Source organism: Macaca fascicularis, chromosome 5 (assembly GCF_037993035.2).
Source record: "Macaca fascicularis isolate 582-1 chromosome 5, T2T-MFA8v1.1".
In the NCBI taxonomy this organism is placed as follows: Eukaryota; Metazoa; Chordata; class Mammalia; order Primates; family Cercopithecidae; genus Macaca; species Macaca fascicularis.
This window is the reverse complement of record NC_088379.1, coordinates 50,907,101-50,921,100: the sequence shown is the minus strand read 5'-3', so window position 1 is coordinate 50,921,100 and position 14,000 is coordinate 50,907,101. Positions and strand designations below refer to the sequence as shown.

Genomic DNA, 14,000 nt, shown 5'->3' with positions numbered 1-14,000 from the left:
TGTAGAAAATATAGAGTTAAACTTTGAGAATTGGATTAGGTGGTGGTTACTTTTTCTTTTTTTCTTTTTTTTGAGGCAGAGTCTCGCTCTGTTGCCCAGGCTGGAGCGCAGTGGAGGGATCTTGGGTCACCACAACCTCCACCTCCCGGGTGTAAGCGATTCTCCTGCCTCAGCCTCCCGAGTAGCTGGGACTACAGGCATGCACCACCATGCCCGGCTAATTTTTGTATTTTTAGTAGAGACGGGATTTCACTGTGTTGGCCAGGCTGGTATTGAACTCCTGACCTCATGATCCACCCACCTCAGCCTCCCAAAGTGGTGGGATTACTGGTGTGAGCCACTGTGCCTGGCCAGGTAGTGGTTTCTTAAGACACTTAAAGCACAGCAAAGGAAAATAATTGTACTTCATCAAAATTGTGCTTTGAAGGGATACCATCAAGAAAGTGAAAGACAACCCATTGAATGGAAAAAAATGAATGGAAAAAAAATGTTTGCAAATCATTTATCTAATAAAGTTATATCTAGAGTCTACAAAGAATTCCTATGACTCAAAAGGACAAATAACCAAAATTTTTAAATGGTTAAAGAATATGAATTTTTCTCCAAAGGAGATATACAGAAGGCCATAAAACACATGAATATATGTTCACATCAGCTATCCGGAAAATGCAAATCAATATGACAATGAAATATCACATCGCACCTGTTAGGACAGCTATTATAAAGAAGACATCGAGGCCGGGCGCAGTGGCCCATGCCTGTAATCCTTGCACTTTGCGAGGCTGAGGCGGGTGGATCACCTGAGGTCAGGAGTTTGAGATCAGCCTGGCAACATGATGAAACCCTGTAATCCCAGCTACTCAGGAGGCTGAGGCAGGAGAAGCGTTTGAACCCGGGAGGCGGAGGTTGCAGTGAGCTGAGATCATGCCACTGCACTCCTGCCTGGGCAACGAGCAAGATTCCGTCTCAAAAAAAAATAAGACATGGCCAGGCACAGTAGCTCATGCCTCAACTCCCAGCATTTGGGAAGCTGAGGCAGGAGGATTGCTTGAACCCAGGAGTTTAAAACCAGCCTGGACAATATAAAGAGTGAGACCCCATCTCTGAAAGGAAAAAAAAAAAAAAGGAAAGACATAGTATTGGCAAGAATGTGGAGAAATTAGAACCCTCATACACTTTTGTTGGTGAGAATGTAAAATAGTCCAGCTAGGGCAGCAGCTTTGGAAAATAGCCTGGCAGTTCCTCAAAAGCTTAGAGTTACCTATGACCTAGCAAATTGTACTCCTAGGCATATACCCAAGAGAAATGAAAACGTCCACACAAAAATGTGTACGTGAACTTCATTGATAGTAGCCAAAAAGTGGGAAAAAGCCTAAATGTCCATCGACTGATTAATGAAAACAACAAAATGTGCTATAACCACAAGATGGGTAAGTATATGTTTAACCTTATAACAAACTGCCAAAACTTGCAAAGTGAGTATCATTTTGCATTCTGGCCAGCAATATATCAATGTTCCCATTGCACTACTTCTTAGTACTTGATATTGTCAGGATTTTGGTCTGTTTTAAAGTAGCCATTCTAATAGGTGTCTAGTGCTATTTCATTGTAGTTTTCACTTGCATTTTCCTAATAACCAATGATGTGGGGCACCTTTTCATATGCTTCTTTGCCATCACGTATCATCTTAGGTGAAAGGTCTGCTCAAGTCTTTTGTTCATATTTTGGAAGATTGGCTCTTTTCTTACTGAGCATTAGTTACATATTCTGGATATAAGTGCATTATCAGATGTGTTTTGCAATTATTTTTTTCTCAGTCTGTGGCTTTTTTTTATTTTCTTAACAGTGTCTTTTGAAAAGCAGATGTAATTAATTTTGGTAAGTCCAGTTTTTCAATTTTTTTCTTTTTGGGAATCTTAGTTTTATACTAAAATCTTTGCCTAACCCAAGGTCACAGATTTTTCTTAGGTTTTCTTCTCAATATTTAGTAGTTTTAGGTTTTACATGTAAGCTATCATTCATTCTCAGTTAACTTTGGTATATGAGTTGAGGTTCTTTTTTTTTTTTTTTTTGAGACCGAGTCTCGCTCTTTTGCCCAGGCTGGAGAGCAGTGTGACATGATCTTGGCTCACTGCAACTCCACCTCCTGGGTTCAAGTGATTCCTGTGCCTCCTGAGTAGCTGAGACTACAAGTGTGTGCCACCACACCTGGCTAATTTTTGTGTTTTTAGTAGAGATGGGGTTTTGCCATGTTGGCCAGGATAGTCTGAACTCCTGACCTTAAGTGATCCACCTGCCTCGGCCTCCCAAAATACTGGGATTACAGGCATGAGTCACGGCGCCTAGCCATGAAGTCCATATTTTTACATATGGATATGCCAGCCCCATTTGTTTAAAAAACTATCCCCATTGAACTACTTTTGTGCAATTATAAAAAACCAACTATATATATATGGGGTCTCTATTCTCTTCAACTGATAAATAGGATCTATCCACTACCACACTGTCTTAATTACTCTAGTTTTATCTGTCTTGAAATTAGGTGGGAGTTCTCCAACTTTGTTCTTTTTTCACAAATATTTTGGCTGTTCTGGTTGCTCCTTTCCATATAAGTTTTATCATCAGCTTGTTGATTTCTATAAAAATTCCTGCTGGGATTTTGACTGAAGTTGTGTTAAATCTATAGATCAATGTGGAGAGAATTGACATCTTAATAATATAGAATCTTCAAATCCATGAAACATGGTATATCTTCTTTTTGTAGGTTCTTTTTTTTCATCTTCTTTTTGTAAGTTGATTTTTTTCATCAGTTTTTTACTTTTCAGCACAGATCTTACATATTTTTGTTAGATTTCATGTTTTCTGAAATCTGTAAGTGGTGATTTAAAAATTTGTTTCTAAACATTCATTGCTGCTACGCAGAAGTAGTCAACTTTTGCATACTGATTTTGCTAAATTATTCTAGTACTTTTTAGATTCTTTGGTTTTTCTGTATAGGGATTCATATCATCAAATAGATACTGTCTTATTTATTTATTTCCAATCTGTGGGCCTTTTTCCCACCTGCCTTATTGCACAGTGCGCTACAGTGTTGAATAAGAATGCCTTGCTCCCAGTCTTACAGGAAAGCATTCTTCACCATTTGTATGTTAGCTCAGGCTTTTTTTGCAAATGGTCTTCATCAGGTTTAGTCTTAGTTCTCTGAAGACTTTATTTTTTTGTTTATTGAATCATATGTGGCTGTTGAATTTTACCAGATACTTTTTTCTGCACCTTTTGGGTAAAAACAATTTTTGAGATCAAATTGACGTAACCATAATATTCACCCTCTTAAATAAGCATATAGTGGCTGGGCACAGTGGCTCACGCCTGTAATCCCAGCACTTTGGGAGGCCAAAGAGGGTGGATCACCTGAGGTCAGGAGTTGGAGACTAGCCTGACCAATATAGTGAAACCCCATCACTACTAAAAATACAAAATTAGCCAGGCATGGTGGCGTGCGCCTGTAGTCCCAGCTACTTAGGTGACTGAGACGTGAGAATTGCTTGAACCTGGGAGGCAGAGGTTGCAGTGAGCTGAGATCGCACCACTGCACTCCAGCCTGGGCGACAGAGTGAGACTCCATCTCAAGAAACAAACAAACATACAATTTAGCAGTTTTTCCTATATCCACAGTCATTTTCTGCAACTTTTGAGATGATCATTTGGCTTTTCTTATTTGTATGCTGATACAGTGAACTACGTTGATTTTTTTTTAAACATTGGATCAGCCTTTTATTCCTGGGATAAACCCTACTTGGTCATGATGTATTCTTTTTATAATATTAGGATCAGATTTCATATGCGAGTATGACAAATGACAGTTTTATAAAATCCCTGTGACCTTATAATAAACATTACCCTAAATATACAATTGTTTTCTTATTGCTTTTGAATAGAAACTAAGAGTGTCTTAAATGCTCTCATAAAATTTGCCATTTAGAAGGAAATTTTTAATTAAAAAAATACCTTATAGCTTTCAACTTATAAAATCACATAGATAAAAAAAAAAAAGCTCACCTTTGGTCTATAGATAATGACAAAATGTGCATTCAAGAAGCCCTCACAAGAAAAGCCTTAAGTAATTTACACGATGAAAATAACTCCAATAGTAAGGGATTTTTAGCTGATTGCCTTCCCTCTGCTTTGGGTGGCCACACCAGAATTCCTATAGAAAATGCTTAAGAGATACAATATGATCAGAGTTAGGCTGGAGGTCCTGCTGTGAAGCTTCATTTATATAACTGGTATTCATTTTCTTAACTATTTGTGTTACAGAACAATAAAAATAGGTAACTTTTCTAAAAGTATTTTTATTCACATTTTACATAAGATTGAAAAAATGTCAGTTGTCCACTACCAGAAAATGGGGAACTAAGGAGTATGTCCTTCCCACCTCCCCAATCACTGTTTGCTTTTGTACCTGTACCTGTAACATTAAGGTTCTGTTTCCCAGACCCCAGAGATAAGACCTACAGGTTGTGTTTAGTGCTTCAGAAAAAAGGAAACTGAGAAAGATAGCTATCATAAGAACATCTCACATTAAAAGACAGAGTAGATTGATTTCCTGGGTATTTTTGTTTTTGTTTTTGAGACAAGGTCTCGCTCTGATTGCTAGGCTAGAGTACAGCGGTATAATTTTGACTCACTACAGCCTCACCCTCCCCAGGCTCAGGTGATCCTCCCACCTCAGCCTCCCAATTAGCAGGGACTACAGGCGTGTGCCACCACACCCAGTTAATTTTTTTGTATTTTTAGTAGAGACAGAGTTTCACCATGTTGCCCAGGCTGGTCTAGAACTCCTGGACTCAAGTGATTCACCCGCCTTGGCCTCCCAAAGTGCTGGGATTACAAGCGTGAGCCACCATGCCCAGCTGAATTTCTGTTGTTAAACAGTAGGGAAGAAAGAGAAGACAAATTCTCATTTCAAAGCAATTTATGTTCGTAATAACTGAGCAAAATGGTAGAATATTTTAGTTGTGTGTTTTCAGAAGTAATGTCAAATTTACTTCAGATAATTTAAAAGGTTTCTTGCATATTAAATGGTTAAAGTGGTGTTATTAAACTAAAGAAAAAATGCAAAACCTTTTTTTTTTACAGAATAGTATAAATGTTTATTTTCTGTATGATTTACTTTGCTGTCCTGTTTTTACAATATAGAAAAGTGTATTCTTTGAATAGCTCTAGTAAATATAAATTTAATCTTTCTACTTTGGGATGTAAATAGAGCTAAAAAATTATATACCCAACCCTCCCCAAATAGTCTTTTAAAATCACTGAATTAATGTGGCTGTTCATCTTGTTCAGCAATTTGATGCAAATGCCTGAATACAAAAAGTTGTTTAGTAAGTACTACACAGGAAGGATTTAGATAGATTTTTGAAAATCAGAAAAACTAGTAGCATTTGATTGCACCTTGAAATTTTTTTACAAGCAAAACATTCGTAAGCAATGCCATCATACATAATCTACAATTGTAATCAAAATTTCACGAACATTTTCTGCACACTGTATATAAATACACATCACAAAGGTGCAATTAGAATTAACACAGAGTATGTACAAAATGAACAAAGTTTAAGTTTAGACCAAAAACTTATTGCAGTCTTTTGAAAAATAACTTGATTATTTTACCCTCTTACACTAATTTACATTTATACAAATTTTAATTAAACATACTAGATTGAGGTGCTAAGAATGTTTGCACTATCTACATTTAAAGTTACTGCACTATGATTTTATAAATCCAAATTTAAAAGGAAGATACTTTAGTGAATAACGGAATCCTCTTTTAGATTACTTAATTTCTATTGCCTATATCTTGTGTGTTCATATGAACATATATACACACTTAATACATACAACTATAGAGTCCTTGTAGGAAATGCAATAATCATATACTAATTACTGACAATTAAGGTACCTAACAAAATGCCTGAATTCCAACATGGTTTTTTCTTGTCATAAAATCAAGAGTCCTGTTACAACAGGCTCTTAAATTCATAGTTTTTGAATTACTGAAAATGATTTAGGTTATTTTAGTAATTATAGGAAAACAGACCTTCCAAATCACTGGCTGAAAATAATGTCATATTAAACTTCCCTTATAAAAAGAAATCCCACTGCAATTTTGAAAATTTTGTTAGCAGGCCCATTTCTGTAAATCAAGTAAGAGTTGTGAATTGATCTGAAACCTCTTAGTTCCAAAATCTATAAAAAGGGCCGGGCATGGTGGCTCACGCCTGTAATCCCAGCACTTTGGGGGGCCGAGGCGGGCGGATTGCGAGGTCAGGAGATTGAGACCATCCTGGCTAACACGGTGAAACCCCGTCTCTACTAAAAATACAAAAAATTAGCCGGGCATGCTGGCGGGTGCCTGTAGTCCCAGCTACTCGGGAGGCTGAGGCAGAAGAATCGCTTGAACCCGGGAGGCAGAGGTTGCAGTGAGCTGAGATCGCACTATTGCACTCCAGCCTGGGCTACACAGTGAGACTCTGTCTCAAAAAAAAAAAAAAAAAAAAAAAAAAAAAAAAAAAAGTCTATAAAAATGACTGATTGTATAGATGAAAACTTCTCTAAATTCATCTTTTGTAGCTTCCCTAGTCTTTGTTTCTCCACCCATGCCAAATTTTATACTTGATTACTATGTTAGGTTCTATATTATCACTACATAATATGTTTACTTCTATTTATATCCACCTATCATTTTAGTAGTACCCAGTAATCACTTTGACAATTTATTTCTTCAAATACATACCACCTCTTTGAAAGAAAAGGGAGAGCCCAGAGCATCTGTTAGCCATTCCTTATGACAGAAACACATTGCCCATCCTCTGAGAATTATTTACTGTCCTTTAATATTTTATATGTTTTTTTTTTTAAATAACATTAAAAATTTTTTAAAGTGTGCCTGGGGATTATTTCCCCTTCTGACATTCCCAAAGTGACAACAGGATATTATTCCAGAATCTGCCCAGAAAGGCTGATTTTTCTTTAAAAGATAGTCCTATTCTAAATACAAAATGTCATTTGAATGTGTTTCATAAGAACTTGTTTATGTAACATTCTGTCTGCATATATTCTAGATCAAGTCCCAAAGAATGGGTGCTAACCATTGCTGCTTTGGCTTTTCTACTAACAAAGTCATACAACACCATACATTATAAATTATATGAATTTATAAACATTTTTTGTTAAAGGTATCAGAAAGAGAACATCTAATTAAGAAACCCAAGCAAATTAAAAAATCTATATAATAAAGAAAAATTCAATTTAGAAGGGGCATAAGCAGATTTAACTAAGATTTAAAATGTACTAATTTCCTCATTTAAAATTTCTTCCTCTTCAGTATTATAATTTCAGGTCTTTTAAAACAAGGACTGAATTAAAATACAGTAATTGTTTTTCTTGCAGAAAATCAAGTGTCCCTGCACCTTAAATTTTCTGTACAGTTCCATTTATCAGTCTTTTGTGCAAGAGTTAGCAATTCATGGCACAAGGGTCACTTTTTGCCTTTCCTGCAGAGTTGATGACACTCATCAAACATCGTCCGAATTCCTCGAGTATCATCCGTTCCGCTGCTGCCTTTGATTTTCCCTTCTTGTCTGCCTGCTCTGCCTGGGCAAGGAGGCAATTACATGTGGCTTCAGCTACTTCCTTAGTTACAAATGTAAATGGCAATCTGAAATGATTTTTGAAAGAGAAAGATGATGGTGGTGTTAAATAACAGCAAAAGTGGATACATTCTTTCATCTGGAAATCTCTACTGACACTTTCACAATTCACCAGCAGGATGAGCATCACAATTGACACAGTGAGCACAAGCACATCCTAAAAAGGGCTTTAAAAAGTTAGATTTGGTTTTATTATTCACATACTGTAAGAATGTTGTTCAGAAAATTTAACATATAAAACACATGACTTACTACCTAGGCAAGGTTATGTGGTTAACTAAAAGATAATAGTCTACATGAAGACTAGAATTTAACTAAAATCCTCCCAAATCATGAATGTACACTCCAAAAGTTCAATTTTTATTTACTGCTGTTGCTCCAGTGCCTAGAATAGTGCATGACATAGAGACACTACATGTATAGTTGCTAAATGAATAATATTGGGAATTGACAGCACTATCTCTTGAGCAAAATGAAAAATAAAGTACTTTACCATAGTCACTGATACTGTTTGTAGAAAACGTTCCAAAATTCTGCATTGTTCTATCACAACAAAACAAAATGGGGAAACCAAATGCTGTTCTACACAGAGTTGCATTCATAAAGACCTGAGCTATTGAGTATTAAATTGGAGCAGCCCATCGTGAGGCTTGCTATATTTGCAGCCAACTCAAGTCTTAAAGCCTGTGACAGATTAAGTCAAGCAACATAATCTAACCACGAACTCAACAACCTGTGAGTAAGCGGTCACTAACAAGTATACTAAACGATGAAGTCTGAAATTAAAGCTCACTATGGCAAGAAAGGGTAATTGAGAATTCAGGCTGCCATGCAGCTGTATAGGAATCTTTAACATACAAACCAGCATTTTAAACTAGAAAATATTAATTTAAGGTTTTGGTCACTTGAAACAAGCTTGTTAACATGCTAGCATAACTTTTTTTATACAAGTTTTTAATACGTAGTTTTGATTATAATGTATAATTTTATAATTTTGTTTTCGTATCATAAACATCTTCCCAATTTTAAAAAATTATAAATATTTTACTGTGGCAGTATCTTTAATCTCCATGTGGAGATTATATTCAGTACTCTAAAGACCAGAATCCCAGGTTATAAGCCTCATTAAGGTGTCTGACCATTTCCACTTTATTCAGTCAAAAACTATTTGCTGCTTATATTCCAGTCATAAGAGTTCTTTAGACTTAATATCTTAAGGCCAGGTGCGGTGGCTCACTCCTGTAATCCCAGCACTTTGGGAAGCTGAGATGGACAGATCACCTGAGGTCAGGTATTCAAGACCAGGCTGGCCAACACAGACCTCATCTCTACTAAAAATACATAAAATTAGCTGGGCGTGGTGGTGTATGCCTGAATTCCCAGCTACTTAGGAGGCTGAGGCAGGAGAATTGCTTAAACCCAGGAGGCGGAGATTGCGCTGAGCTGAGATCATGACACTGCACACCAGCCTGGGCAACAGAGTGAGACTATCTCTCAAAAAGAAAAGAGAAAAAAACAAAACAAAAAACTAGTATCTTAAATATTTGAAAAAAAAAAAAAAAAAGCCTTATTTTTATAAGCACTGGATCTCCTTTTCAACTTAGGCATTTTATTTTTGAGATGGAGTTTTGTTCTCGTTGCCTAGTCTGGAGTGCAATTGTGCGATCTCGGCTCACTGCAACCTCTGCCTCCCGGGCCCAAGCGATTCTCCTGTGTCAGCCTCCCGAGTAGCTGGGATTACAAGCGTGCACCACACACTCAGCTAACTTTTTGTATTTTTAGTAGAGATGGGGTTTCACCATGTTGGCCAGGCTGGTCTCAAACCCTTGACCTCAGGTGATCCGCCCACCGCGGCCTCCCAAAGTGCGAGGATTATAGGCGTGAGTCACCGTGCCTGGCCTACTTAGGCATTTTAAATCATATGCCATTTGCAAGGTGCATTCCATTTAATAATTCCTCAAATTAACCTCTAACAAACTTTCTAATACCAGTCCAGTCCAAATCACAAACTATGTTTTATCAGGTCTTGACAGACACTGCAGATATTACAGACATGCCTTATTTCTCACAGCCACCCGGTATAGGCTGTTTTAAGGACAAGAAAACTGAGGCTCAAAGAAATTCACAAACTACTAAGCAGCACAGATAGTATAAACTCAAGTCTACCTGACTTTAGAGGTCAAGCTTTTCTACTCCAGAACTCAGCAGATAAGAGATAACAATAAGGAGCTGCACTATTACAGTGTGATGGGTGGCCCAATAGGATGGGAAAACTGCTCCAAGAAATGGAAGAGGCAAGAGAAGGTAAGAAAATGCAAAAACAATAATTACACGTTCAGCGAGACATATGAAACATCTGGTTTTCTTTGGGATTCCTCAAATTACATAATTACCTCATCTTAGTAGAAATTAAGCACAGTGGACTAAATCATTACTGTGCATTTTCGAACTGCCCAATAATGTGACAGTGGCTTCTGTTACCTTTAAATTCCTTTACAAGTAACTAAAGATGGAAAGAAAATGCAAAAATCAGGTTTGCAACAACCAAAAGTATAAACTCAACTTTGCCCCCTGAAAAGAAACTTTATCAAAAGTATTTGGGAAATACTATAAAAAGATTAAAATACTGACTTACTTTCCGCCTCCACTATTTAAAGCTGGTGTTGGCCTAGTAAGCAAGTCTGAAATTTGAGAGGATAACTTCGTCTTGGCTGCTGTTTGTTGCTGTACCCTTACTTCAGCTGCATCTGCCAAATGCATCAATGTCTTCCTTTCCGGGCTTTCTTCAAAATTCTTACAGCCAATACATTTGCATATTGAGGAACACATTATTTTTGCCTAAAAGATTTACAAAAGAAAAGTTTCCAAATCAAAACCAAAATACATTACTGGAAGTAGATGCCATGATCAAATCAACAGCTAATAGCATTACCTGGTCAACTGATAATAAGATTAGATGGAAGCATCTCTGGCTGACAAACAGTAACTACACATGTGGCTAGCTAGGTTAGGTATTCTTAAGTCTGACAGTGGCTGTATAACATTTGTGGCTGTGTCCTTCCATGTCAGTTTTCCCCCAATATGGATATAGATTTTCCTCAGATATGAATAACACATGTTTCTCATAACATGAATGATACATTAAAATATCAAAAATAAGGGTCATCCAGAATCCAGCCACCTCAAATCATCACTAACATGTAGATGATCTCCCATTTATGCATATGTATATAATTTCATATTAAAGGGATTTCATAGATGCTATTTTTATTATTCTATTATGCTATTTTAATCTGAAGAGGGAGTTCGGGAGGGACTTCAGATTCCCAAAACCCTTCAATAACCCATATGAAACTAGGGTGTGTTTAACATTTTATATAAATATATATTTTCATGTAAAAATGTCATATATTTATATAAAACCGTAGACCTTATGTATATACACAAATACAGAACTTTCACTTTTTAGTTTTTCAAAGTCATATACCTGCTTTTCTGCATCTTGCTTTTCTTATACTACAACTCATGGAATCCCTCCAAAGTCATCTGGCATAGCTTGAATTCATTGTATTTAACGGCTAAGTGTAAATCCCTGGTATGATGTGTCTATTTTTTTGGCCTTTCATTTTCCCTGTTGATGGGTGTTTATTTTTGTTTCCAGTTCTTGGGTACCACAAATGATGCATAAAGAGTATTTTTTTTGGTATACATTATGCCTTTTTATTTCTCTGAGTTAGATTTCTAGAATTGGGCTCACTGGATAACAGGTCATGTATTTTAATTTTTTTTCTTTTTTGAGACGGAGTCTCGCTCAGTCACCCAGGCTGGAGTGCAGTGACACGATCTCAGCTCACTGCAAGCTCTGCCTCCTGGGTTCACACCATTCTCCTGCCTCAGCCTCCCAAGTAGCTGGGACTACAGGCTCCCACCACCACGCCCAGCTAATTTTTTGCATTTTTAGTAGAGAGGGGTTTCACTGTGTTAGCCAGGATGGTCTCGATCTCCTGACCTAGTGATCCGCCTGCCTTGGCCTCCCAAAGTGTTGGGATTACAGGCGTGAGCCACCGCGCCCGGCCAGATTGCTTTTTCAAACGGCTGTAATACCTCACATCTCATCAGCGATGTGTAAAGGAAGGATTTCCCACATTCCCTCCAACAATGGATATTATAATTCCTTTTAACATTTTATGCCAGGCATGGTGGCTCACGCCTGTAATCTCAGCACTTTGGGAGGCTGAGGTGGGAGGATCACCAGAGGTCGGGAGTTCAAGACCAGCCTGACCAACATGGAGAAACCCCGTCTCTGCTAAAGAGAAAAAAAAATTAGCCAGTGGCACATGCCTGTAATCTCAGCTACTCGGGAGGCTGAGGCAGGAGAATCGCTTGAACCCTGGAGGTGTGGAGGTTGTGGTGAGCTGAGATCATGCCACTGCACTCCAGCCTGGGCAACAAGAATGAAACTCTGTCTCAAAAAAAAAAAAAAAAAAAAAAAAAAATTTATAATCTGATGGTGTGGGTGATAAAGTGAGATTTCACTGTTCTTTAATTTATATTTCCCTGATTTCTAATGAATTTGAGTATGTTTTTGTTAGCTGCATTTTCTTCAGTGAACCCATGTCTATATAAATAAATAAAACTGTCCTTTCTCTCTATACCACCTAGTAAGATAAATGGACTGCATTATAAACACATTTACTCTGCTCCTTTCTTATAAGACACCAATAAATTCCATTTAAGGAATAAATGGATATAAGTTTGTGTTAACTGGGTTACTGTGAGCCTGACTAGTAATCTAACTAAAGCAATACTTAATAAGCATCTAGTGATGAAGAGAGAAAATTCCTGACCTCAGAGTGGGGAAAACATACCAATAATGGTAATTTAGATTTTATATATATATATATATATTTTTTTTTTAAATTCTCTTTATATTTTAAGAACCATAAGAAAGACATTAATAGTGTCTAACCGGAGCTCAGGATGGAGAAATTACAATGACACTTAGCTTGGCTAATTTAACTTCCCCTGTACAAAAAAAAAAAAAAAGACGTGGACGGGAGGAAAAAGGTCACAAGAAAAGACACAACCATGAAATAAGGTGGGTAGCCATTCATCCAATCAGCAAGCCTATAGGCACTGAAAGGAAACATGAATGTGTTGTCCAGATGCAAACCAACGGGATTAAAAAGCCAATTCAGCTGAAGAGAAAGGTGTCAAAAGAACAATTCAACACAAAATGTCAGATAAGCCCACAGCTAATTTACAGCCAATTAGCCGCTGCTATTCATAGTTTAGTATATTCTAAGTTTCTCCATTTTTTGGTACATAACTTTTGGAATGATCAATTTGTTACTAGACAGTGTATCTGTCCTGACAAAACTTCATTAGAATAGGTAGGGCAGGGCTCTCTCTTCAAACTTTTCAACCAGTCCAGTACCTTTTCTACTTCTATTAATTCACAGATTTGTTAACCAGTTCAATTAAATGGTTAGTTCATATATGTCTGAATTTCATATGCCCAGCATGTATTGATTATTCAATGCCATATACATGAAAGGGTCGCTTTGCCCTTCTGATCCAACTTTACATAAATTTCCACGTTCTCAAAAGAAGTGTTGGCCGGGTGCAGTGGCTGACGCCTGTAATCCCAGCACTTTGGGAGGCCGAGGCGGCCGGATTACAAGGTCAGGAGATCAAGACCATCCTGGCTAACACGGTGAAGCCCCGTTTCTACTAAAAAATACAAAAACATTAGCCAGGTGTGGTGGCGGGTGCCTGTAGTCCCAGCTACTTGGGAGGCTGAGGCAGGAGAATGGTGTGAACCCAGGAGGCGGAGCTTGCAGTGACCCGAGATCGCACCACTGCACTCCAGCCTTGGCAACAGAGTGAGCCACCGGCTCAAAAAAAAAAAAAAAAAGTGTTAATTTTTACATACATATTCATGACAACTTTTGTATGGCTTCTAAACGCAAGCTAGCTATTTCATCAGGTATTCAAAAGAAGAAAGACTAAAAAAAAGATTCCAACACTGGATGAAACTGGCTTGTTGGATTTGGAGATGTTCCTTAAGACAGTTTAAAAAATCGAGTTGTGACGGTGGCTTACGCCTGTAATCCCAACACTTTGGGAGGCTGATGGGTGGGTACATCACTTGAGTTTGAGACCAACCTGGCCAACGTGGTGAAACCCTGTCTCTATTAAAAAAAAAAATTACAAAACTTACCTGGGCATGGTGGCAGGTGCCAGTAATCCCAGCTACTTGGGAAGCTGAGGCAGGAGAATCACTTG

General features: G+C 37.6%; 1 protein-coding gene across 19 annotated transcripts in view; it reads right to left on the bottom strand.

Annotated features, from left to right (window-relative positions):
- Nucleotides 1-5,125: 5,125 nt before the first annotated feature.
- LIN54 (lin-54 DREAM MuvB core complex component) overlaps nt 5,126-14,000 on the bottom strand; it is an 87,733-nt gene continuing 78,858 nt past the window's right edge. For all 19 annotated transcript variants that reach the window (XM_065545052.1, XM_005554913.4, XM_074039821.1 and 16 more), the window contains 2 exons: nt 10,348-10,550; nt 5,126-7,720 (listed from right to left, as the gene is read on the bottom strand). In XM_065545052.1, the coding sequence (XP_065401124.1) occupies nt 7,519-7,720; nt 10,348-10,550 (405 nt within the window). In that variant the 3' untranslated portion in view covers nt 5,126-7,518. The remainder of the gene's footprint in view (nt 7,721-10,347; nt 10,551-14,000) is intronic.